This window comes from Syngnathoides biaculeatus, chromosome 10 (assembly GCF_019802595.1).
Source record: "Syngnathoides biaculeatus isolate LvHL_M chromosome 10, ASM1980259v1, whole genome shotgun sequence".
In the NCBI taxonomy this organism is placed as follows: domain Eukaryota; kingdom Metazoa; phylum Chordata; class Actinopteri; order Syngnathiformes; family Syngnathidae; genus Syngnathoides; species Syngnathoides biaculeatus.
The window spans coordinates 24,393,179-24,420,780 of NC_084649.1; the positions used below are offsets into that span (position 1 = coordinate 24,393,179).

At 47.8% G+C, this 27,602-nt stretch overlaps 1 protein-coding gene across 1 annotated transcript in view; it reads left to right on the top strand.

Annotated features, from left to right (window-relative positions):
- The window catches only part of celsr2 (cadherin, EGF LAG seven-pass G-type receptor 2), a 72,677-nt gene that overhangs the window by 7,866 nt on the left and 37,209 nt on the right, over positions 1-27,602 (top strand). The window contains exons 2-3 of the mRNA XM_061832117.1: positions 18,134-18,829; positions 25,932-26,154. Of these exons, the coding sequence (XP_061688101.1) occupies positions 18,134-18,829; positions 25,932-26,154 (919 nt within the window). The remainder of the gene's footprint in view (positions 1-18,133; positions 18,830-25,931; positions 26,155-27,602) is intronic.

Genomic DNA, 27,602 nt, shown 5'->3' on the forward strand with positions numbered 1-27,602 from the left:
ACAAAACTCTGGGCGTCGTCGTGTTCTAAGATATATTTTGGCGTAGTCACGACGGACCGATACAAAGTCCGCATCGCTGCGATCCGTCTGTCAATCTCCTGCTCCGTTCTTCCCTCACTCGCGAACAAGACCCCAAGAGTCTCGAACTCCTCCACTTGGGGCAGGATCTCACTTTCCGACCTGGAAAGGGCTCGCCACCCTTTTCCGACTGAGGACCGAGGACCACATCAAGTAGTGATCAGCGTCCGATGAAGCGATTCTGTCAGAGTGACAGCGGCAGCGCGCAGGTGTCGAACTTTGCTCCACGTAGACCGCAAGACGCTTGGACGACACACGAAAATGACAGATTTTCTTCTGCGTTCGGACTCTCGATGAAGAGAAATTCCGGTCGCGGCACATGCCGAGAGGCTTCTTCAACTTGCTTTTGAATCTCTTTCCCGGGTTGTGTCAGCTCAGCGTCGACGTACCCGAGGCTGATCGAGTCTTCCCAGGCGCGCGTGAGCCCGCATTAATCGCTGTTTGCGTTACAATCCGCATTTTTGTTCTGCATTTTGTCTTTTCGTCGCATCCTCAAGCCGTGCTCGTGCAAGAGAGGGCGTGTTGTGTCGCGTTTCTATCGTTTTGGACGCGCGCGACCCAGTTCGTCGAAGCCCCTTTGTTTGCGTATCCATAATTTATACGTTGTACTTTAATATGCAACAAGGACACTTTGTCCTTTGTTTTAATCCGATTCCAAAGCCAGGGTGGCACATTGTCGCCATCGCCGACGAACTAATGAAGGCAGTTCGATTCGGCTCACATCCCCCCGCTGAGCAGGTACTTCACGTACACGGCGGACAGCTTTAGTTTTTTTTTTCCTGGAGGAGCGCTTTCGAGTTTTCACGTGTCCAGCTCAAGCGGATGCGGATGAGCAAAAGGTCACAATCCACTCGCACAATCTCACGACGATCCGATCCGAAATGTGTAAGCGTGAATTCTGGATTTACCGAAAAAATGAAAACACCCTTTGATTGCCACGGTCGGCGAAGTATTCATTGGGATCGGACTCTCCTGGTGTAGAAATAAGATGCTCCATGCCGTGATCGGGCGCTACGGTGGCTCAGCCGGTAAAGCGTTGGCCTCACAGTTCTCAGGTCCCGGGTTCAACCCTGCACCCGCCTGTGTGGAGCTTGCATGTTCTCCCCATGCCTACGTGGGTTTTCTCCTGGTACTCCAGTTTCCTCCCACATCCTCCAAAAAAGGCAACATTAATTGGACACTCTAAATTGCCCCAAGGTGTGATTTGTCTCGATGTGCCCTGATTGGCTGGCGACCAGTTCAGGGTGTAACCCCGCCTCCTGCCCGTTGAGAGCTGGCATAGGCTCCGGCGATCCCATCGGCCCTTGTGAGGATAAGCGGCTAAGAAAATGGATGGATGTCGTGATCAAAGAACGAGATATGATTCTCCCTGCAAACTGCACCCAGAATAATAAACGCCGTCATATTAATATCTCTCTGACAGCCTCAGTCATTATCTCCGCCGTGCTCGTTATCGAGGATCTCGTTATCACGAGGGCGAGTACCTAACGTGCGACTCGGGATCGTCGTAATTAGTAACTCATCGATATGAGCGAGGCAACTTCACTTAAGCATCCCTGCACATTACAGTTCCAAGATTAGATCATAAATTATGGATTTCGGGTCCGCCGGAGTCACTAGAAGGCGTCTCGGTTCGCTTGCTGGATTTCAACGCAGGCGGCATGTGACGGCATCCATTTTTCAGAGTTCTTTCATGCTGATGTTCTTGTCGTAATATCGCAATAAAATTACCCCTTTTTCCATATCGCCACACTATTACACCGGTATTACGTTAATTTTTAAGTGCTAAAAGGAATAATTTGCCGATGAAAGCGTTTACCTGTGAACCCCACCTTCTGCCCGTCGACAGTTGGGATAGTCTCCAGCGCTCCCCGCGACCCTCGTGAGGCTAAGCGGCTAAGAAAATGGATGGATGGATGGATGTTCCGCAGTGTTTTTGGCAGAGGGAGGACGGATGATCAGTCCATCCTGCATCAGATGAATACTGCGATTGATAATGACGATATTTTCAACGCTTCATCCATTTTTATCCCGCTTCTTTGTTTTAACCCTCACCGCAAGGAGAGAGCGGGAAGAGAGAAGCGAAGTGGTAGTAAAACAGGCCAAAATCCAGATGTCAGGTGGCAAAAGAGGGTTTCACACAATGCAAGAGTGGAAACATACAGTAGTTCTTCCATCCATCCATCTTATTAGCCGCTTATCCTCACAAGGGTCGCGGGGAGTGCTGGAGCCTATCCCAGCTGTCGACGGGCAGGAAGCAGGGTACACGCTGAACTGGTCGCCAGCCAATGGCACGGCACATCGAGACAAACAGTCGCACTCGCAATCGCACCTCGGGGCAATTTAGCGTGTTCAATCAATGGCGCATGTTTTAGGGATGTGGGAGGAAACCGGAGTGCCCGGATAAAACCCACGTAGGTCCGGGGAGAATGCACAAACTCCACACAGGGAGGGCTGGGATTGAACCCGGGTCCTCAGAACTGTGAGGCCAACGCGCTACAGAGAATAATATCACTTAATGCGCTCAGCCTATCAAAAATACAGTTTTGGTATTTTTTTTGCATCCAGTACCGAGCACCTGCTGCTGTTCTCCCCCCCCCCCCCCCCCCATTTTGTCTCCCCGTCACTTGTTTCCTACGTTGCTCCGATCTGGGTCAATATTGGTCTCACCCCTGCAACCTCCGCTGTTCCCTCCCATCATTCCAAAACTCTTCTGTCCCTCCTTCTGCGTCTCTCCCTCTTTTTGACTGTTGTGACCCCCCCCCCCCCCCCCGCCTTGCCCCCATCTACCCCTCCCCGGCCCGTGAAAGGAAGAATGCCTAAGAGAAATGCTTTGTTAAGCGCCCGGTTGTCATGGCGAACCCAGCAATGCCTGAAAAAATCCTAGTGGGTGGGGACGGGGGGGGGGGGGGTAAGGTCCCCTTTTGTGGAGCGAAGATGCCGGGGGAGGGGAGCCACATAAAGTTCTAAAGAGTAACTGTCCCCGTCTCCCTCTTTAGCGCTGAAGCATGTCAGCTTTTCTTTGGAGCCTGCAGTCCTCCGGGACACGCTGACCCGTCTCGCCGGGCGCGGACATTTTTATTGGGCGTGCGGCGAGGTGGCCGACACCTGACCTCGGATCTGAACCACCTCCAGTCTTGTTCTTTCGTTTCTTTGTTTGTGTCGTTTAGAACCTGCATGTGGCAGACTTCACAGACCCGAAAGCACCTGCGATGCACCCAGAGGACGTCCCGTTTCTTGTTCTCGGCTGTTTTTCCCTCGGTAACAGGAAATCCGGTTGCTTCTCTCCACTTGGCTGCGTTACGAGGGTCCCTTAGAAGACCGGAGAGGGGGCGGGGGGTAATATGACATCATCGGGGTGATAGGAGTCTTTCGGGATTAGGGTTGGTGCGCCGGCGGGGCGAGGCCTGATTCATCTCGCCGTTGGTCCCGCATTGTCCTCACGCTCATGGGGAGTGGCCTCTGTTGCTATGTGGGGGCGGGGGGGGGGGGGGGCACCTTTCTGACTTCTTGTCCACTTGTTTGAGTTTCAGAGGGGTCACTGCTTACTCGGGCGTACGGTCCAAAGGTGACGCTTCCTGCCCGTCTTGAATCACTGATTGTAGACACTCCAGAGTACAAAATTAGCTTGGGACCGTCAAGATGTTCGCAGATGATATTCTGACCGGCAGTGAAAGCAGGGAGCAGGCGGAGGAACAATTAGAAAGATGGAGGCACGCACTAGAAAGGAGAGGAATGAAGATTAGCCAAAGTAAAACAGAATATATGTGCGTGAATGAGAGGGGCGGAGGGGGGAGATTGAAGCTCCAGGGAGAAGAGATGCCGAGGGTGGGCGACTTCAAATACTTGGGGTCGACAATCCAGAGCAACGGAGAGTGTGGTCAGGAAGAAGTGAAGAAACGGGTCCAAGCGGGGTGGAAGAGTTGGCGGGAGGTGTCTGGTGTTCTATGTGACAGAAGACTCTCCGCTAGGATGAAGGGCAAAGTCTATAAAACAGTGGCGAGGTCAGCCATGATGGACTGGATTAGAGACTGTGGCGCTGAAGAAACGACAGGAAGCAGAACTGGGAGGTGGCAGAGATGAAGATTTTGAGGTTCTCGCTAGGAGTGAGCAGCTTGGATAGGACTAGAAATGAGCTCATCAGAGGGAAGGACAGCCAAAGTTGGAGGTTTTGGAGAGAGCAGATTTCGATGGTTTGGACAAGTCCAGAGGTTTGAGACCGAGGAAATTGGTAGGAGGATGGTAGGGATGGAGCTACCAGGGAAGAGAGCGAGAGAGAGGAAGACCAAAGAAAAGGTGGATGGATGTTGTGAGGGAAGATATGAGGCCAGTTGGGTGTTAGAGAGAAAGATGCACGAGATGGTCTTAGATGGAAAAAGATGACACGCTGTGGCGACCCCTAACGGGACAAACCGAAAGGAAGAGAAGAAGAAATTGCCCCTAGGTGTGATTGCGAGTGTGGCTGTTTGCCTGTACGTGCCCTGCGATTGGCTGGGAACCAGTTCAGGGTGTACCCTGCCTCCTGCCCGTTGGCGGCTGGGATAGGCTCCCCCACGCGACCCTCATGAGGATAAGCGGCAAAAGAAAATGGATGGAAGGATGGAAATAGTGGGGCATTTCTCTTAACCAATCAATGTGGGGTTCGCCTAGTCCTCAGTCCGACGTGGTGGGAAAAGGTTGGGGAAGGTCCAATTCCCATTATTGCGCGACTGTGGGCCAGAACACAAAGCAAGGTCCGTAAAGAACTAACCGGCCAAATCTTCCGAATAAAAATGTAGTCGCTAACGATGTAGCTGCAAAGTGGGTGACTAACTCCTTGTTGTCCCATAACTTTCATCCGAATCGTGTATTTCTCATCTCCCCTCCGCACGCAGACCTCAAATGAACCGAGGAGGCAGCGCAGCAAAGCCGACCGACGCTTCCAACAACCCGGACGCGACAGCATCCGATGACTTAACGGACTGTTACCTTCACGCCACGTTGCCCCCGTTTAAACGCGGGACCAGATTGAGATTTTCACGGTGACCTGCTTTCACATGCTCCGGCCGGCTCCCGCCGTGTGAACTGCGAGACGCGACCGCCGGTCGCGGCCATCTCCGACGTTTTCTTGATAGTTGACAGGAGGGCGTCGCGGTAGCCGAGCAGATGGACGCCCGTGAGCTGCTACGCTGGTGTGACTGGAATTTCACAGTTTGCTGCCGACGTGTGAGTGGACGCAGGTTGTCGTTTGGAATTTGAGCACTTCTGGAAAGCCGTTTTCGGAATTTAACGGCTACTTAAAAGAATGGTGCGAGCTATTCTACATAAAAGACGCCAAAATGTTCAGAAATTAAATTTGTGTTGGAAGGTCAATGCATAAAAACGTCAGGCAACACGGAAAAACAAATACAAAGATGAAACGCGGACAGTACCGGGGCAATATTACCCTGTCGTTTCGTTTTGAGCCATATTTAGATGATATGCGGATCATTTCTAACAGACTTCCAGACAGGACAATGTATGAGCCACCCGGGTGGTGCCGCGATGAGCCAACCCGGCCGAAGCCGTTCGCAGCAGATGCGGCAATATTACCCTATCGTTTCGAGGCAAATTTAGATGATATGCGGATCACTTCTAACTAACAACAGACTCCCAGACAGTATGGATGAGCCAGCCGCTGCGGACAAAGCATGACTGAAGCCGTCCGCCGCGGACACAATCGAGTGAAGTGACCGGGGCAATATTACCCTATCGTTTCATTTCGTTTCGAGCCATCTTTAGATGATGTGCGGATCACTTCTAGCAGACTCCCAGACAGGACAATGTATGAGCCACCCGGGTGGTGCCGCGATGAGCCAACCCGGCCGAAGCCGTCCGCAGCAGATGCGGCAATATTACCCTATCGTTTCGAGCCATATTTAGATGACATGCGGATCACTTCTAACTAACAACAGACTCCCAGACAGTATGGATGAGCTTTGGCGGTGGCTCGTCCAAAGCCGTGCTCGGCGCCGACGTGTACATCGACACATTTAGCACCCCTGTCTTGCGTGCGTGAATATTTTGTTACATTCTGAGGGGATTTACATCCCTCACCCCCCCCCCCGAAACTATTATTTTTTTTTTTAGTAGCTGTATGCACACCTACCTGTCATTTGGAACCCACAAAGCTCTCGTCCTTTACACCCGTGCAATCCATTTTTTACAACGTACCGGGTCTTTTTGAAAAGTATGAAGAGTAAATCCATGCTCCCGAGTGTTCAAACAATATCCAGCAATACAACGAGCCGGCATTTTGGCTAACAAGAAGGAACAACGAGCTACCTTGCAGCAGGTAAAACTAGTAGAAACAGGCAAGATCGCTTGAGTGGGCGTCTGCTACTAGCATCACTTCCTGCTTCTTCTCGAAAACAAAGGATTTTCATGGCCGTAGCGACAAAAAGCCGTACACGTCAAAATCGTGTTGCGCGGTGAAAAAAAACAGATGGGTTCATTCCGGCTGCGTTTTTTTCGCATACTTAAAAATGATGCATTGCACGACAGTGGCACTTTAAAGAGCGAGTTAATCAGCGACCAATCCCGCACAACGGACCAATAGATCACACAACCTGCGCTATCTCCTCTCCAGCTTGCGGCAAATATTGCAGTTTTCAAGTGACTACTTCTTTTTTTCGGCACGCCGGTGTCTCGTCACTATTGCGCTGACAGCATTTTTGTTTGATATTCAAACGCGCCGATCGCGAGGGGTCACACGGCTTTTCCGGCTCAAGCGTGGCGGCGGGGGAACAATTTGTGAGATCTGATTTTTTTTTTTTTTTTTTTTCGCGACGCAGCAGGAAATTGTCGTCGGGGGGATAAACCGAAAGGCTCCACGAATGAGCTTGGGAGGGTTTTGCAAGCTTTGCGTCACTATTGACTTTTCTTTCGCCGCTGCCGTTGTTGTTATCGCCGATCTTTGTCTTTTTTTTTCCCCCCTTCTTCAAACGACAGAGGCCTTATTTGTCTGCAGATAAAACAAAAACAAGGTCAGACTCTAATTTCCCTCCGCGTGGAGGGTGTGCGGCGTTAATGGCGTTTGATTTAGCAGCTTCAGCATCGCTCCGCAGATCTGCTGCGTGGGAGTCGGAACACGCTGTCTGTCTGCTCCTTCTCGGGAGGATAAGAGCTTTTTTTTTTGTTGTTGTCGTTGTTGTTGTTTTTTTTTTTGTTTCCTTTCACCTGCGTTTGTTTGCGCGCAGATCAACTCGCGTGGCTGCTGGCCAACGACAACAACGACGCCAACTTCGCTTTGGGAAAGTGTTGTTCTTGGCTCAGTTGTTGACAAATCTTTTCATCGCCTGCGCCGATGTTATTTCTAACCCACTTAGCGGCGTTTTGACACTAAACGTTTCTTTCCCGCAGCAACCTCTTTGCTATTTCCACAGTACTTGAAAATTCGGACTAACTTTTTCTGCTTATTTTACTAAAAAGCAAATTGAAACGCATTATCAATGGAAATGTTGCCGTTTCACATTTAAAATGTGTGCAATTGAATCCATTTTTATTCTTTTGCTTGAGGAAGAGTCATTTTTTTGATAAAACGTTCCATGTTCAAAATGATCTTTTAGCGTTCTCAAAACAGAGTTTGTAATATTTAAAAAAACAAAAAGTTTTCGAGTCGTATCGTACGTAGGCGATGGAGGATGGTAAATCATTCACCGACGGATGACAGCATCGCGAAGAAACGGGGGGTTCGGTGTCTTGCTCAAGGACACTTCGACGTTGTCACAGGGGCTGAGGGTCAAACCCGCAACCTTCGGGGTTGGGAGACAACCGTGGTACTACCTGAGCCGTGTCGCCCACTTATTCATTTTTTAAACTTATAAATCAATGAGAGCGGCACGGCGGATTAGAGGGTAAAGCGTTGGCCTCACAGTCCTGAGGTCACGGGTTCGATCGCGGCCCCGCCTGTGTGGAGTTTGCATGTTCTCCCCGTGCCTGCGTGGGTTTCCTCTGGGCACTCCGGTTTCCTCCCACTTTCCAAAAACATGGAACATCAGTCGGACACTCTAAATTGCCCATAGGTGTGATTGTGGGTGCCGCTGTTGTCTTGTCTCTATGTGCCCTGCGATTGGCCGGCGACCAGTTCAGGGTGTACCCCGCCTCCTGCCTGTTGACAGCACTCCCGTGACCCTCGTGAGGATAAGCGGCTAAGAAAATGGATGGATAAATCTGTGGTGCCTTGGCTCCATTAAGGTCAGAAATCCATCCATTTTCTTACCTGCTTATCCTCACAAGCGTCGCAGGGAGTGCCGGAGCCTATCCCAGCTGTCAAAGGGCAGGAGGTCGGGGTACACCCTGAACTGGTTGCCAGCCAATCGCAGGGCACATCGAGACAAACAGCCGCATTCACAATCACACCTTGGGGCAATTTAGAGTGTCCGATTAATGTTGCGTGTTTTTTGGGGGGATGTGGGAGGAAACCGGAGTGCCCACCCGGAGAAAAGCCACGCAGGCACGGGGAGAACAAGCAAACTCCACATAGGCGGATCCGGAATCGAACCCGGGTCCTCAGAACTGTGAGGCCAATGCTTTACCCTCTGAACCACCATGCTGCCACCTTTTTTACATTTGGATAAAATAAACAAATGTGACTAAAGTATGAATATTAAAATATCGATGATCCTGACTGAATTCACCCATAAATCGACTTACTCGGTGGGGGCTTCACTCATCATTCTGCCCGTCACTGTGTTGCTGAACAAATGGATCATTTTCTGGTCCAATCAAGTCAACTTGAATACAATTCCTAAATTCCAATATATTTCATTAATATCTCTTTTCTCATGTTCACGTCCTTTGTCGCTTCCTGTCCAGCTATACGCGATAAGCAATCCCAAAAGTTATGAATATGCTTATATATCCTTTTAACGCTTAAAAGTAATAAAAGAGCTGCGGGTGCAGACTTTTGGTGACACCCGAAGATGTTTTCCGTTAGAACGTAAACGGACGGGCGGCGACGGCGAGAGAGGGGGCAGGGTACGAGTGAAAGGAGATGGAAAACCTGCCTCCTCCCCATTTTTATTGCCCCCGCTCCCGTCGCCGAGCAGTCCTGAGCCTTCATTGGCCTTTTCAGTCCAGTTCGTCCACGCGGGCCGCTTACCCGGCAACTTTTTTACGGTGAATGCTGGAGATCGAGCGCTCCTACCAAAGATGGATTGCGACAACACCGGCATTTTTTGTTGGTAAAATACACGTCCCACAGGGGAGGTTTTTAAATCAGCCGCGCTATTGTCAAAACACTGAATGCCGGCGCGTTCCAAAACACGAGCGGGGCTGTTGCTGCGTGTGTTCTGCTCAAGCCCCTGTTCTCAAACTCTCAACCGCAACGCACGTAAATCGAGTAAATAAAGTATTGTACATGCATGGGTTCAAATCCGTTTTACTATGAAAATGTCCATGCTTAAAATATGTCAACGTTATCACTTATGATATGTCCATCTATCCATCCATCCATCCATCCATCCATCATCTACTTTTCCGGGTCGGGTCGCGGGGGAAGTAGCTTCAGCAGGGGATACCCAGACTTCCCTTTCCCCGGCCACTTCTTCCAGCTCTCCCAGAGGGATCCCGAGGCATTCCCATGATATGCGTCCATTTGAAATTTTGGTGCAGATTTTCCCGACAATCACGGAAGCTTGTGGGCCACATAAGATCGGGTGGCGGCCCGGATCTGGCCCCCGGGCCTTGAGTTTGACACCTGTGATTTAAAGTATCTCAAAATGGCCGACGTGGCTGCGAGTCCACCTGCCTGGAAGTTTAATTTCTGGCCGGTAGTGAAGAACTGGTGTCGTATCAGTGGAATATTTTGTTTTTGTCAGACTTTGAGTACAGATGAGAAATATTGGCATCGTACATACCGACAAATCACAGTCAGTAGCAGCTCTCAAATACGAAACTGCTGTTTGTCAGAAGTTATGAAAAGAATGAAACCAGCCGGAGCGTCCCTGAATTGTATTTTTTTTTAAGTCAGCATCAAAAAACGGGTCCGGAGTGACGAAGTGGAGGCGTTGAAAGACGGCTGCGGGGCCACTGCGGTTGTCGATGTCTCTTTCCTCCGCAGTTTGGTCACAGCGCCTTTCCGCTCTTCATCCGCCGTGACTTCGTTGACATTTTCTGGGACTCCGCCGGGAGACTGGACGGTAACTTTATGCTCTAATTAGGCCGAGCACCCCACAATTTCTCTGCCCTCTTTCTCGCTGGCCGTCCCTCAGCAGGCAATTATCGCTGCCGTTAAGGCTGTACATGTGTGTATGTGCAATCATGTCACTTTTTGGCGTCTTTGCAACGCCGTAACAAAAATATTTCAGCTTCCATTTATTGAAATCCTCCCATCCTTGCCTACTCTACCAAGTTGTATGGCATGCAGTGAAATGGTCCCTCATAGTGTGCGCAAAAAGGCAATTATCTAAAAATGCACGTGCACATTTTCTTTGCCGCTTATCCTCACAAGGGTCGCGTGGCCTGCTGGAGCCTATCCCGGCTGTCAACGGGCAGGAGGCGGGGTACACCCGGAACTGGTCGCCAGCCAATCGCGGGGCACATAGTGACAGACAGGAGTCGCACTCACGATCACACCTAGGGGCAATTTAGAGTGTCCAATTAATGTTGCATAGTTTTTTTTGGAATGTGGGAGGAAACCGGAGTGCCCACCCGGAGAAAACCCACACAGGGGAGGATATGCGAACTCCACACAGGTGGGGCTGGGATCAAACCCGGGACCTCTTTGCGGCGGCACGGTGGATCATCAGGTCCCGGGTTCGATGCCAGACCCGCTTGTGTGGAGTTTTCTCCAGGCATTCCGATTTCCTCCCACCCCCAAAATGCAACATTAATTGGACACTCTAAATTGCCCCAAGGTGTGATTGTGAGTGCGGCTGCCCTGCGGTTGGCTAGAAACCAGTTCGGGGTGATCCCCGCCTCCTGCCCGTTGACAGCTGGGATAGGCTCCAGCACGGCACGCGACCCTTGTGAGGATAAGCGGCAAAGAAAATGGATGGATGGATGTATCTTTGTGTTTCATCAAAAACAGCTATGCTGATCCAGGTGACCCAGAAATGTTTTGAATTGAATTGAACTATAAACGAGCGGCTTGTTCGTCTTTTCCGCAAGTGTAATGCGAAATAACCACCCCGTGTTTACATGTGTCGACGTGTACTTTCACACCCGCGCGCACACACTCGGTTGTGTGTGGTGCCGTGGCTCAACCCATAAGCTCCTTTTTTACCCCGACGCCACTTCTGAGCTGAGAGGCTCCGAGGGGCCCACAAGGGTCCGAAGCGAAAGCAGGGTCGCGCTCCAGGTCCGCGACCTGAACGTCGCTCGTTTGCCCCAAAAACGCTGCCACTAAACCCCCCCCCCCCATTGCCCCCCCCCCCCCCCCAGGGCCGGAGAATCCTCCCTTCCATGGAGAATGCGCCGTTTGAACGATGGTCCGCTTCCTTTCAGAGGAGATTCTCCTCGTGCTCACTTTCCCAGCGCTGCATCCACGCCTGGAGCTGCGCCCGAGCCCCCCGTCCAAGAATGCAAGTTGGCAGAGGACGTAATTAAGGCCACGTCCGTCCTCATGCTCGGGCGAGCCTTTAAAATTCGCCTCCTCGGTGATAATGGAGGGAAATGGATGAAACGGCTGGAAAAACGAGCCGAGTCGCTTCAACTTTCCTCAACTTTGCTTACCGTCCTGAGCGACTGATTTTATGGGTTATAACGCTCGCACCTTGTGATAAATAATACAGCGTTAAGAGGTCTGTACGCTCACCGGCCACAACATTAGGATAACTGCGTAAAATGAGATCCAAAATGTACAGAAGCGTATTGCTGCAACACTCAAAAAAAAAAAAAAAAAAAGTCACTATCACGTTATAACGTGATATGTTTCACGTTATAATGTGGATATTTCATGTTATAACATTATATGTCTCACGCTATAATGTGGCTAATTATACATAACGGGAACAATTTCATATAACATAATTTCATAACATTTCACGTTATAACATGATGATAACGTGATATGAACCACGTTATAACATGTCATTTATTAAGTTATAACATGAAACGTATTACGGTAAAACCCAATAAGTTGTAAGTTAAAACCTGAAAAGTTGGCGTCAACTTGTTGCGACCCTGTGGTCACTCACATCCTTCTAAGGTGGCGTTCAGGAAGACACAGCTAGAAGTGGACTCTCATTGAGTGTTGCACAAAATATGGATTTTGGGAGCTTTTCATGGAGTCGCGGTGTACCCGAAGATTGCCTCTTACATGTGGAGCAATGTGGTGCCATGTAGTAGTTTGTAGTAGTAGTAGTAGAACATGTAGTAGTACCGGAAGTAATTGCCTCTTGGGGGGGCGGGGTGAAGAGGCGTGAAATTATTTATTTATTATTTTCTGCGTTATAATGTGAAACAAATGTACGTTATAACATAAAACGAATCACGTTATAACATAGAGCATATCATGTTATAACATGAAAGTTTCACACCATAACATGAAACAAATTACGTGATAACGTGAAACTTTTCATGTCATAAGATGAAACTTTTCGCGTTATAACATAGAGCATATCATGTTATAACGTGAAAGTTTCATACTATAACATGAAACGAATTATGTTATAATGTGAAACTTTTCGTGTTATAACATGAAACCTTTCACATTATAACATGGAATGATTCACATTATAGTGTGTAATTAACCACATTATAACGTGAAACATGTCATGTTATAACATGAAACATCAGCATTATAACGTGAAACTTTTCATGTCATAAGATGAAACTTTTCGCGTTATAACATAGAGCATATCATGTTATAACGTGAAAGTTTCATACTATAACATGAAACGAATTACGTTATAATGTGAAACTTTTCGTGTTATAACATGAAACCTTTCACATTATAACATGGAATGATTCACATTATAGTGTGTAATTAACCACATTATAATGTGAAACATGTCATGTTATAACATGAAACATCTTCATTATAACGTGAAACTTATCATGTTATAACATGATAGCAACCTTTTTTTTTTTTTTTTTGGGGTGTGGCAGCAATACGCTTCCGTAAAAATGAGAGATGATGGATGATATCAGTGTCGGCAGCAGGTCGATCGCGTGGCTGGTGCGGTCCGTCGGCCTTTTTCTGTGGAGTCTGCGTGTTCTTTCAATTTTGTAGTTTTATCGGATTGTACGGGTGTCTCTAATGAAGTGTCCAGTGAGTGCTCGACCCGCATGAAGCTCTGCAGTTGGAATATAGTCGTGCCTGAAGGCTGCAATCATCATCATCATCATCATCAATCTGTCAGATGCTGAGCGACAGCTTGTGGAAATCGCATTCACCACAGCTTCTGACACTCAAGAGAGTTTTAGTTAGAATCCAATTTGTCATCAAAACTACACCAGCTAGGCCTACGCGCCTAAAATGAAATCTTTATTAAATCTAAATTAAATCAAGTCTTATTTTGAGTACTTTTAGGAATGGGAATACCGTGATTTACGGCCTAGAGAGCACAGCCGATTATAACCCTCACCCGGTACATTTGTAAAGGAAATACCATTTGGTACATACATAAGCCGCACCTGTGTAAAAGCCGCTAGTGCCCACGTTGAAAACCACATTGAAACACAAGATATTTACAAGATAGTACACAGAAAGAGTTTTCAAAGTTTTACTCCCTCAGTTTAGTTTAACATAGCAAAAACTTCGTAGCATGAACAGGGCTGGTTTAAAAAAAAAAAAAAAAAACAAAAAAACAAAAAAAAAACATACCGATAAAAGAAAAACACAGTAGCAACACAGTAGTACAGCACTAACAGGGCTGGTAAAAAAAAAAAACAACATAATTAAATAACTGAGACGCGGCAGTAACACAGCAACAACATACTAGGGCGGCGCTAGCAGGTCCCGTAAAAAAAAAAAAAAAAAAAAAAAACCATACCGGTAAAAGTCACTTCCTCGGCACATGTATTCCACCGGTCTCACTCTTGCCTTTTCTACTCGAGTGCCCCCTTGCAGCCGTTAAAAAAAATGTGCAAATTAGCCGCGTCCCCGCTTAAACCGCAGGGTTGAAAGCGTGTGAAAAAAAAGTTGCGGTTTATAGGCGGGAAATTACGGTAGTTCCCAAAACGTTAGAAACTAGAATGACGTGAAACGAATTTTATTTTGAAAAGTTAGGGGAATTAGTGGAGTGCGTACGGCACAGAGGTTGTCTCGAGTGTGCTAAACATTTCGAAGTTGGAACAAATGGAATTGGTTAAAATATGTGGAAGTTGGAAGGGATAAATATGTAATAATCTGTAATAATCTTGAAAGTTTTGAATTGACAATTTGGGCAACGGGAATTTTTCTAATGAGTTGAACATTTGGAAATTGGAACGGTTTTCGCCTGTGGAGAATTGAGGGGAGAACAATGTCGAATATGTCCTAACGTGGCAGTTTTATTGTGGAAAAATTGGGATTTTTGGAAAGTTGAAATTAATTCTCAAGGTGATTTGAATGAGTTGAACATTTTTAATTCCAAATGGGAACATTTTTTATTGACTCTCTATAGAAATCGGTGAGTTTTTTTTTCAGGAGTGGTTGGAAAATATGGAATTCTGGGAAAACTAGGAATTTTTGGTGTGACTAAATTAATAAATATTTTTTTTTATTTAAACAATCGTGAGTGAAACGCGTCCGCGGGTCTTCATTAACTATTCTTTTGTTACTGTTTATCCCCTCTTGTATGCAAGTATCGTATAGAATGTGTAGTGCACAAGCAAGTACTTGATCGAATGTGTAGTACACGAGTGTTTTGTGTGTGTGTGTTGACTGTACAGTGTCAATTGGTCCCGCTTGTTTCTGTACTTCCTCCCCTCGGGTCATGTATTCTTGCCGTGTCGGGGGCTCTTGACTGAAAACAGAGGGATTAGAACCGTGTCAAACACGCTTCTGCCTCGCTTCCCCTATGAAAAGTACCCCCCCGCCCTTCCCGCCCCCGCGCCGCTTTTAAACTCGCCCCGATGCCAAACGGGCGATCTGGTAACTTTGGGAAGTTTTCTGTTTGTTTGCGCGAGTTGTGCACACAGGTTCTGCCCTCTGGCCGGCGTCCAGGCCCCCTCCAACAAAGCGACCCATTGATTGTTCGGCAGCGGGGAGGCGGCGGCCCCGTTTTCGCTACACGTTTGAGTCGATTGAGCCGCTTTGTTTGACCGCGGCAATCTGGCGAACCGAGCCGGCGCCTATTGTAAAATATTAAATGAAATCTCATACATTAACCTAAAAACCTTTCTTACCTTTCTTCTCCAACCGCTTTTACAAATCATCCTTTTTAAAAACTTGTTCCTAGAAATCAATCGCAGCAGAGCTCGGATGATGACTCACAATATTTTGGCAACAATAATATCATCGTGACACAGGAGTCACTCATATTTGAAAAATGTACGGGTGTGGTCAGTCATGCCCGCAGATATAAAGTTACGTGTGTGTGTGTGTGTTCTGTTGGTAATTATGAGTGTACACCTTTAAGAGTGGAGGCGGGGCGGTGTCAGGTAAACTAGGAAGTAGAAGTAGGCTGAGCAGCAGCGCGTCGTTATCGATCGTGTGCTTCCATCCAGCCATTTTCTTAGCCGCTTATCCTCACGAGGGTCACGGGGAGCGCTCGAGCCTATCCCAGCTGTCAACGGGCAGAAGGCGGGGTACACCCTGAACTGGTCGAACACATCGAGACTAACAGCCACACTCACAATCACACCTATGGGCAATTTAGAGTGTCCAATTAATGTTGCATGTTTTGGGGATGTAGGAGGAAACCGAAGTACCCACCTGGAGAAAACCCACGCAGGCATGGGGAGAACATGCAAACTCCGCACAGGCGGAGCCGGGATCGAACCTGAGTCCTCAGAACTGTGAGGACCACGCTTTACCAGCTGATCCAGCGTTCCACCCGCTTTTACAAATCATCCTTTTTAAAAGTTGTTCCTAGCATCAATCCCAGCAGAGCTCAGATAGTGACTAACAATATTGTCACGATATTTCGCCAACAATAATATTATCGTGATACAGCACTCACTCACATTTGAAAAATGTACAGGTGTGGTCAGTCATGCCCGCAGATATAAAGTTACAGGTGTGGTCCACCAGTCATGCCCGCAGATATAAAGTTGCCGGTGTGTGTGTTCTGTTTGTAATTATGAGTGTACCCCTTTAAGGCCCCGTCACACCATATGACGTTCTGGTCAGCGTTCTATAGCGTTTGAGGAAACGTTGGTAGTCGCCCATGGTCGTCGGGATAGCGCCAGAAGAGCGTCGTTTGAACGCTAGTGAACGTCAATGATTGCTGGGAATCGGCGGAGAATGCCGGTCCAGAAAAAAAGTTTTGAACATGCACGAAAACGTTTAATTTTAAACGCTATGGAACGCCGACCAGAACGTCACGGGGGCCTTTAAGACTAGAGGGGGGCGGTGTCAGGTAAACTAGGATCTAGAATTAGGCTGAGGAGCAGCTCGTTGTTATAGATTGTGTGCTTCTGTTAAAAACAAAAAAAAAAGGCTGTAGTTCACTGCGCTAGATCGGTTTTCACGTGTGCTGCAAGTGTGCGCAGTGGCGCAGCCTAAAGGGACCATTGGTCAAGACTAATCAAAATAAGTGACGTCTTTCAATATCTATGTATTTCTATTTCTTTACACGTGGTATTTTTTGTGCTTGATTGTGAAGATTTGCATGGTGCACGGGTGCGTACGCGCCCGTCAGATCGCGCGTACGATCATTCCAAACAACGTGTATCTTTCTCTCGCCTCGATGCTATTGCCGTGAAAGTGTTCAACTTCCTATAACGGCGGCCTTACAGTGTGGGAAATCGATGTTGTAAATGATTGTGTAGTCTCACGGCAGACCGCGCGTCAGTGCTGAAAGGCAAACAATTGGCGGTCTTGACGGTGAGCGTTTACACGATGCGGTATGGGAAGAAGAGGGTACACGACAAGTGATTAGCCGGCCTGAGAAAAGCGTCAACTGCTGAACTGAAGACTTGGCGTGAAAAACGAAGCAAGATTTCTGCATCCGGACAAAGAAAAGGAGGAGCTTCGAGCTGAGTGAAGGCGTAAAATTCCCGATTAGGAGCTTGGGATGTATTGAAAAGAAACACAAGCTTGTTCTTTTCTTGGTCCTGGCGTATGTCTATTGTCATTTTGTAGAACGCATAGCGGGAGGAAAAACTCTCCTTTCGGTCCCCCAACGCGACCAAAGTCTTTCATATAAGCGTCCTCCGATTGTGTTCGCTTGGAATGCGCGTTTGGAACTCGAGCGCGAGTGCTCCTACGGTGCGGTTCATTCGGTCGAGTGCCAACGATATCGTTTGAAACGTGTCCCTTGCGGACGGGGTTTCGTCCCGCTTGCCCGCGAGATCATGTTTGCTCTCCTTCGCTTGAGTGAACGTAGACGGGGAACTTGTGTTAACGTGATCTTCGTCAGGGTGTGGAGCGAATCCTAGTGAGCCCACAATAGTGCACCAGAAGACTGCTAAATGCTATCAAGTCGCGGAGTATCCGAGTGTATGTTTGAGTCCGACTACGAGCACCGACGGAGAGTATCGGCACCGGTCCCGCCTGCGTCCGTAGTACCGGACATGTTTGCCGCAGTTTTACACCAGATGCCCTTCCTGACGCAACCCTTCTGCATTTTAGCGGCAGAAGAGAAGCTTACAGCACCTGGTACAAAAACAAGGACATTGTATAAGTACAAAAGCAATTGGGGTGGCAGGGTGGAGAAACTGGTTCGAGGATCAGCCTCACAGTTCTGAGGACCGGCGTTAAAATCCTGACCCTGCCTGTGTGGAGTTTGCATCTTCTCCCCGTGTCAGCGTGCGTGTTCCCCGGGTGGGCGCTCCGGGTTTCCACCCACATCCCAAAAACATGCGTTCATTGGAGACTCTAAATTGCCCGTAGGTGTGATTGTGAGTGCGAGTATAGTCGATGTGATGTTTACAAATGTACTGCTGTAAGTGTGAACGCAGTTTCACAAAAAACTACGTGACGTTACTCTGCGTTTGTGTGCAGACGGGGTGCATTCGGTGTCGGCCCAGTGCCTCCTCCAGGTCACCATCATCACGGACGAGATGTTGTCCAACAGCATCACGCTGAGGCTGGCCAACACCTCCCAGGAGCGCTTCCTCTCCCTGCTGCTCGCTCAGTTCCTGGACGGCGTGGCCCGCGTGCTCTCGGCGGCCCCCGAAGACGTCGTCATCTTCAACATCCAGGACGACACCGACGTCAGCGCCCGGGTCCTGAACGTCAGCCTGTCCGTGGCCGCGCCGGGCGACGCGCCCCGCCGTCCTCCGGGCCTCGGTGAGGACGGCGGCGGGAGAGGGCCCGAAGGCGGAGTGGCGGAGTTTTTCGCCTCCGAGGAGCTCCAGGAGAGGCTGTACCTGAACCGCAGCCTGCTGGCTCAGATCTCATCGCAGGAAGTGTTGCCCTTCGACGACAACATCTGCCTCCGCGAGCCCTGCGAAAACTACATGAAGTGCGTGTCGGTGCTCAAGTTCGACAGCCTGGCCCCCTTCGTGGCGTCCGACACCATCCTGTTCAGGCCCATCCACCCCATCGCCGGGCTCCGCTGCCGCTGCCCCGCCGGCTTCACGGGAGACTACTGCGAGACCGAGATCGACCTGTGCTACTCCAAACCCTGCGGCGTTCACGGCCTCTGTCGCAGCAGAGAGGGAGGATTCGCCTGCGAGTGCACGGACGACTACACAGGTGAGACGCCGCGCTCGAGCTATGACTTTATCCATATAAATATTCTCAGTTTCAGACGTTAAACGCGGTCGGCTGCGGAGTGACAGGACACAGGAGCGTCATTTTTCGCTGATAACGAACGAATATGACTGTCGGCAGCTATAAACGACCGCAGGAATATTCCGTCCAAAATCTTCACATTCTCAAACTGGGTTAAAAGCGACTCGCTCGTGTTAATTTCTGCAAAAGCAGAGATGTGAGAGATAAAATATGCAAATCAATACAGCATTCATAACACGGGGAGTACCCACCATCCTACTTTTGAAGGGTTAAGTAGGCCAAAAACCGACTTTTAAAAGATTTGTACCCTTTGAAGCGGCGTACTTGCGGGGTCTGTTTATCCGCCATTTGGGGTATAAAATCCACGTATTGCCATATTCTTACCACCAGCATTATGTACACATTCACGATACTGCGTACTATTTTTTTCTAACAATAGAGCCTGCCTTTGCGAAAATAATAATGCCCATTTTGGATTGATACTGTCAGAAAAAAAATCCTGACCTGCTTCTTTTTTTTAAAAAAATTTTAAAAATTCCTTAACGCTAGCAAAGCTGCTTCCCTTCTTTCTCTTTCTGTGGTTGGAATTATATTTTAGAACCTATTTTCTGCTCTGAAGATATACTGTACTATGATAGAAGGAGGAAAGTGGCTTAGTCGGCAGAAGAAGAAGAGGAAGGCACAGAGCCGATAACTGAATGTAGGGACTTTGAATGTTGGCACTATGACGGGACAAGGTCAAGAGTTGGTTGACATGATGATTAGGAGAAAGGTTGGTATATTCTGCATCCAAGAGACCAGGTTGAACGGTAGTAAGGCTAGAAGTTTAGGAGCAGGGTTTAATTTGATTTTATAAAGATCTTATTTATTACTTGCAGATGTTAACGAGTCCATTTTCATTCTCTGTTGCTAAGTAGAACAGCAGCGTCATCCATTTCTCACCCGAACGAAAAGCGCGTCGCCGACTGACGTTCTTCTTTCCCCCCAAGCTTTCCGAGGTTTCCTTTCCACCCGGCGCGGCACCCGAAATAGCGTCCGAACGCGTGGGCCCCGCCGCCGCCGCCGGGTTGAGTGGCACTCGCGTCTTCCCGTGCTCGGCCGTGGGTGTCGGGAGCAGAACTGCGGGCGCTTTTAACGGGACTTGTCATGCGAGTGGGTGAAAGTGGGCGGATTTTTCTCGTTTGCACTGGAAGCGGCACAGTTGGCTATTTTTAAGAGTTCGTGGAAAAGTGGAGGGGTGGGTGTCGGGCGGGGTGGGGGGCGTGGGGGGGGGGGGTCGTTGAAGCCGTCAGACCTGTCCCGGTCACTCACGCAGGTTTAATACGGTGTCAGGCGACTTCGGGTTTGAGTTGATCCGAGCGCTCGCTCACCTTTTGCGGTTCACGTCGCTAAGTGCTGCAATTAAAGCGTGCTGAACGAGCCGAGGGATAGTTCTGCGGTTGTGGCGCATGGATGTGTGAATGGGTGTGTGGAAGGGGGGGGGGGTGGATCTGTTGGACCGTAGGCGTTTGCCAGATGGTGGCGATGGAGAGGAGAAAAAAAAAAAAAAAACGGAGAGAAGAAATTGTAGCACTCTTCATCGTCTGAGTTGTTTTGTACAAAAGAGAGATAATGGCCTTACATCTTTAAAAAAAAAAAAAAAAAAAGTAATCGGGTAATAAGATAGAAGATGGGTTGGCAGCGGGGCCGGAGTGGGGCAGGGTTGGGCATCGAACGGGGGTGCGAGGGCGAGGGCGAGCCACTGAGCCAACATCAACTACAATAATACCAGCATTACGTAACAATGTCAGTTATAATCCGTTAATAATGTATCTCTTACAAACAGCAGAAGTCAAGAGATTTTGTTGTATTCCCCTTATTACTCGTTAAAGATCATTGATAAATTAATCCTCGCTACAGATAATTTGATCTGTTGTTACATGTTTATTTACTGTATATTAATTGAATGGTGGTTCAGCTGGCAAATCATTGGCCTCACTTTTCTGAGGACCCGGGTTCGATCCCGGCCCCGCCTGTGTGGAGTTTGTGCGTGGCTTTTCTCCGGGTGGGCACTCCGGTTTCCTCCCACATCCCAAAAACACGCAACATCAATTGGACACCCTAAATTGCCCCGAGGTGTGATTGTGAGTGTGAACAAATGCCTCGATGTGCCCTGCGATTGGCTGGCAACCAGTTCAGGGCGTACCCCACCCGCCTCTTGTCCTGTTGACAGCTGGGATAGGCACCAGCCCTCCCGCGACCCTCGTGAGGATAAGCGGCTGAGGAAATGGACGGATACCTGGAGGGATAATTGAATAATTAGGAATTCATAATTAATGAATGCGCCATTTAGTCCATTTTTTTAGGAAAGTATTAGTCAAGTGGTGACATCTGAATTTATAATGTATATGTGTTGTAAAATATTTATATTAAGCGAGTATTAAGTGGGGGGGGGGATGAAATGGGTTTTGAATATGCCCAATGTGTGGAGAGTGTGATGGGATTTTTGGGGGGAGAAAAATGTAAAGTGGAAATGTATTTGGAATTTAAAAAAAAACGAAACATTTTCATAGCACTGCGATTGGCTGGCAACCAGTTGAGGGCGTGGCCCGCCCCCTGCCCGACGACAGCCGTGATAGGCTCCGGCACTCCCCGCGCCGCTCGTGAGGATAAGCGGCTCAGAAAACGGTCGGATGGGCTTTTCATACCAGTGAGCATTCATGCGCTTTCCCGAAGTGACAGAGTGCAAATTTGTTGCCGTTAGTCTGAATCGCGACCGAGCGAAGGAACGAGAACATTCGCGAGTTGGGAAGGCGCAAGCGTCACGTTCTTCGTCGTGTGCTGGCATACTGCTTGCATTCCTACTTTCATCCAAAATTCATTTATGGCCTTCGGATGGATTCAGAACTTCACACCGCTGCCAAATTATGATAACCACTTCAATATGAATCCAAAACAAAAACAAAAAAACTATTCCTGGCTAGTAATAATTCAACAGATGACTCACCGTAGATAAAAAGATACAAGGTAGACTAAATTCTGTCGGTCCTACTGACTCTATACTGAACGGGTGTCAAACTCAAGGCCCGGGGGCCAGGTCAGGACCGCCACTTGATTTTATGTGGCCGGCGAAAAAGCCAAATCCATCCATCCATTTTCTTAGCCGCTTATCCTCAGAGGAGTCGCAGAGAGTGCTGCAGCCTATCCCAGCAGTCAACGGGCAGGAAGCGGGGGACACCCTGAACTGGTTGCCAGCCAATCGCAGGGCACATCGAGACAAACAGTCGGACTCACAATCACACCTATGGGCAATTTAGAGTGTCCAATTAACGTTGCATGTTTTTGGGATGTGGGAGGAAACCGGAGTGCCCACCCGGAGGAAACCCACGCAGGGACGGGGAGAAGGTGTAAACTCCACACAGGCGGGTCCGGGATTGAACCCGGGACCTCAGAACTGTGAGGCCAACAATATACCAGCTGAGCCACCGTGGCGCCCTAAGCCAAAGCTAGAGTGTCAATTTCTATGATTCTTGGAAAAATCGGTCCCAAAATTTCAAAAATGATAGAGTTGACATATTACCAAACGTGAACAGTTGAAAAACGCATTACCCTTGATTTCTGATTCCAAAACTAGTTCATAAATTGATGATGTACAGTAAATATGATGAGATGATGAAATATTTTTTGTTGCAGAGTCATAATGGCCCTCTGAGGGAAACCAGAACAACAATGTGGCCCCTGAGAAAAACCCGTTTGACCCCCCTTCTACACTGCAATGTCATTAATGTAGTGTATGTCGCAATTATTGTTTCATTTTTTGATTGACAGCTAATAAGAAATAAAATAGAACCAGAGAAATATATATTTTTTTTAACAGCCTGTTCAGTATATTGTCCATGTCTGGGGCGGGGGGGGGGGGGGGTGTTAGTTTTACTCAAGAGACCAGATGGTAGAAATATTTACCAATCGAAGTACATTTGTCAACGAGGCGTGGTACTTGCCGGGTTCTTCGACTGTTAACGCCAAGCACTGCTGCTAGCGCTCGCTACATGCTATAGAAACGTGCGACTGCGTATGGCCAGCGCAATGGGACATTTTAACGACTGCAACTTCAGAAATGTTCTGTTAAAATTAAAAATTGCCACCTCGTGAAAAAAAATCGAGTTTGCTTCGGGGCTGACAAAAAAAAAAAATTGGACGCAGCTTATGCGGCGCTGCTGTGAGCCACAGCTCACGGCTACACGCTCACATACAGACTCGCCATAGCTTTGAGTCAACCGAGCGACCTCCGTACAGTTCACAACATTACTGCAACTCTTAAAGGCACAAAATAGACGCAATACTGAAATATTAATGAAGTATTTTCACAAAAATAAAAAGGGGGGGGTGCCAAAGGTGCCCCAGCAGTTATGCGCATAACGCTCGTGTTCCAATCTGGAGCTGCACATCCCTACAATGACCTCATGTCCTCATTATTATCTGCTGTAATTAAACTCGCGCTGGGTTGTAATTCTGGTGAGTCCAGAGGGATGCCGGCGCTCCCGTTACCTAGCAACCTGACGACGCCCTGTGAGCTTCTCCGTCTCTGATGAAATATCCACTGCTGCATCTTAATCTCAGTTATCCGAGACGTTTTTCCTGTTTATTTTATTTTTATTTTTTTATAAACAGAGGTGGGTACAGTATAAGTCACACATGTGACATTTAAAAGTCTCGAGTTTCTCGAACTGTCTGAGAAAATTACAATTTTTCCGAACTCCGCGGGAGCAGTGCGCCGTTATGTCGCCTCAAGATCCAAAGTCTGGATGTTATTTACAAAAAAAAACAGAATAAAATAGATACAATGGAATGAGGCAGTTTTGATTAAAATGGATAGAAGGAAGGAAATCACATTTGACGATGAGATGAACAAGGATACATTATTTATTGTAAATATAATTTTTTTTTTGCATGGAATTAAGTGCACTAGTATGTGCAGTAAATCCAGGGCGTCAAACTCATTTTTGTCACGGGCCGCATTGTACTTGCGGTTTCCCTCAAAGTGGTTGTGAAATGATAAAACTCTTTAACCGCTTCATCGTATTTACACATAAAATTTATGAATAAGTTTTGGAATCAGAAATCTAGGGTAATGTGTTTTTCCAACGATTGTTTGGTAACACAAAAAAATGCTTATAATAGCTCAATGTTATCATTTATGATATGACAATTTGGAATTTTGTTACAGATTTGAATAAAAAAAATCATGGAAGTTGATACACATGATTTGCCTCTGCGGGTCACACAAAATCATGCGGCGGGCCAGATCATGCCCCCGGGCCTTGAGTTTGACACCTGTGCAGTCAATGAACAGGTCTTGTGATCGGGTTGTTGTTTTTTTTTTTTGTTTTTGTTTTTTTTTTTCTTTAACTCGCTGATCAGCCCCAAAAATCCTGATTGTGTAAAGCCAAATTTGAAGTGCTGTTTGCGAGGTTTTTTTTTGTTTGTTTTTTTTTTGTTTTTTAAAGAAAAATTATTTGTGAAGATAAATTTAACCACAGTTGTTTGCTTTTGTGAAGAATTTATGGTGGCACGATGCCATTTTTTTTTCTTCTTTTTTTTTGGCGTTGTGAGGATTCCACTCGACAGCAACAACACACTATTTGTTGACTACTTCTCGGTGCACTTGAATTTATCATGCATGAATATTGACTCTTTAATAAATATTCTCGGCTCAATTTGATTTCTTCGGTGAGTAGCGAAATGAGATTTTATTTGTTCTTAAATTCATAATTTAACATCGGCATTGATCTTTCACGCACGCATCACGCCAACAATAAAGAGCGTCTCGCGTCTTCCGCCCATTTGCCACTTTCGGATTGACGTCGGCAGCGAGCGTCCGCTCGCACGCGCTCGTCGCTTACGTCGACCCGTTTGAATAATGGATCGGGCGATGCTGCGCGTTTGCCGCCCGGAGCTCTGCGACCTGCTGCCGCGCTCACCTGGCAACGTAACGCGACAGATTAGCGGCGGGGAGCCAGACTTCCCAATAGGGCACATAAAACCCTGTCGGGAAGGCCAAGTCATCGGTGGGAGGAAGTCCAGTATTAGTATCCAAGTAGTCACATGGTAAAATTAAAATGATATGTGGATTACGGGGGCGGCACGCTGCCTCAGCTGGAAATTGTTAGCCTCACGTTTCTGAGGTCCCGCGTTCGATCCCGGACCTCCCTGTGTGGGGTTTGCATGTTCTCCCCGTGCCTGTGTGGGTTTTCTCCGGGTGGGCACTGCGGCAACATCAGTTCGACAGTCTAAATTGCCCCTAGGTGTGATAGTGGGCGCAACTGTTGTTGCATTCCCCGTGACCCTCGTGAGGATAAGCGGCAAAGAAAATGGATGGATGGCTGCATTTACAGAACCGGTGTCAAACTCAAGGCGCGGGGGTCAGATCTGGCCCGCCACATGATTTTATGTGGCCCGCAGAGGCAAATCGTGTGTATCAACTTCCATGATTTTTTTTTTTTTTTTGTTCAAATCTGTACCAAAATTTCAAATGATCATATGATAAATGATAACACTGAGGTATTACAAGCATTTTTGTGTTACCAAGCAACAAGAGTTGGAAAAACCCATTACCCTAGATTTCTGATTCCAAAACTGGTTCATAAATTTCATGTGTAAATATGATGATTTTTATCGTTTCACAACCACGGCGGCCCTTTGAGGGAAACCGCAAGCACAAAAAATGAGTTTGACACCCCTGGTTTACAGTCCCGTTAGCAGTAATCCATCCAGCCATTTTCTGAGCCGCTTATCCTCACAAGGGTTGCGGGAGTCTCGGAGGCTATCCCAGCTAACTGCGGGCAGGTGACGGGGTACACCCTGAACTGGTTGCCAGCTAATCGCAGGGCACATCGAGAAAATTAATCAATCGCACTCGAAAATCAAGTGAGGGTTTGAGTGGCTCCCAAAACAAAAGTGTTTGTACGCATAATGACCTGCGATTGGGTGGCGACCAGTCCCAGGTGTACCCTGCCTGAAGTCATCGAGCGTTGGCGTCAGTTCCTGTATGACCGTAATGCAGTCGAACATCATTTTGTTCCAGGAGAGCGCTGCGAGCTGTCGTCCCGCTCGGGCCGATGCGCTCCGGGCGTCTGCAAGAACGGCGGGGTGTGCGTCAACCTCCTGGCGGGCGGCTTCAAGTGCGAGTGTCCGACGGGCGCCTACGAGAAGCCGTACTGCGAGATGACCACGCGCAACTTCCCGCCGAATTCCTTCGTCACCTTCAAGGGCCTCCGCCAGCGCTTCCACTTCACCTTCTCGCTCACGTGAGTTGCGACGCTCGCGCCGCACAATTTATATCACTCGCGTTTCCTGTAGCAGCTCCATCACATGTAATATGTGTCACCTACGTCATTATGTATATCATCTACGGTGAAGAAAATCACTTAAATATGACCCGTTTCTCAAAATGAAGTCGGCTCAAAGAAAACTGCAACAAAATGCCATGATCCAAAGAAATTCAAGAATAGACGGAAGATAAAGTCATTGGAACGGATTAGAATGCAATTTCGGAAATCTTTGGGATTCCAGTGAACCACAGTGTAAGCCATTATCCTCAAATAATCTAAAGATGGAACAGTGCCTAAACTTCCCAGGAGTGGTCAGATTATAAAAATGAACCCAAAAGCACAAACAGGCTCCCTTAATTGTCTCAAAAATGACTGTTGACCAAAAAGCTAGCTTTATTCTACAATTCAATAATCTATGGCAGGGCTCACCAACCTTTTTGAGGCTGAGGGCTGCTTCGTGAGCACCGATAAAGGGGCTACGTGACCTGTTTGCGGCAAATTTCAGACTCAGTTCATTACACGTACACGTACACAATTTTTTTTTTTTTTTTTAACTTTATTGTAGTAAATGACATTACAGGTCATTTTAAAATTTTGATTCACATAAGCTAGTCAGATTCAGAATTTAAAGCGCAAATAATGGTAAAAATTTGTGGCCTATGGTATTTTTAGAACATACCTCACGGGCGCCTTATATGGTCCTCGCGGGCTGCCATTCTCCCGCGGGCACCGTGTTGGTGACCCCTGGTCTATGGACCAATAAGAAGAAAGTTGAACTTTTTGGGAGGTGTATGTTTTTGCATGGAAAAAAAAAAAAAAAAAAAGCCTCACACCACCCAACAGTCAAATGTAGTCTGATGGTTCTGGAGGTGCTTTGCTCCTTCAGAACCTGGTTGATGAAACCGTATTTTCCGGCCAATAAACCGCAATTTATTTTCACACGCTTTCAGCCCCGCGGTTTATGCGGCGATGCGGCTAATTTGTGCATTTTTTCCAACGGCCGCGAGGGTGCACTCGAGCGGAAGAGGTAAGAGTGAGACCTGGGGAATATATGTGCCGAGGAAGTGACTTTTTACCGGTCCGGCCCTGTTAGCATTAGCGTTAGCGTTAAACTCTCTGTGTCCCATCTTTCTTTGTGAATATCTCATGTTTCATGCAGCTTTAACACGGCTGCGGCCTACGTATGTACCAAACGGTATTTCCTTTACAAATGTACCGGGGGAGGCTTAGAACCAGGTGCGCTCTGTAGGCCGGGAATCACGGCATACTCTTTACTTTCCTGACCACAAACTACAGCACACTTTCGGGTTCTGCAGCAGGACAACAATCCATAACACACGGTAAATATGTATTTGCCTGCCCTTTATCACCCGGAGCACCTGCGTCATCAACATCGCCGACTGCGCACCTTCACCTGGGTTACG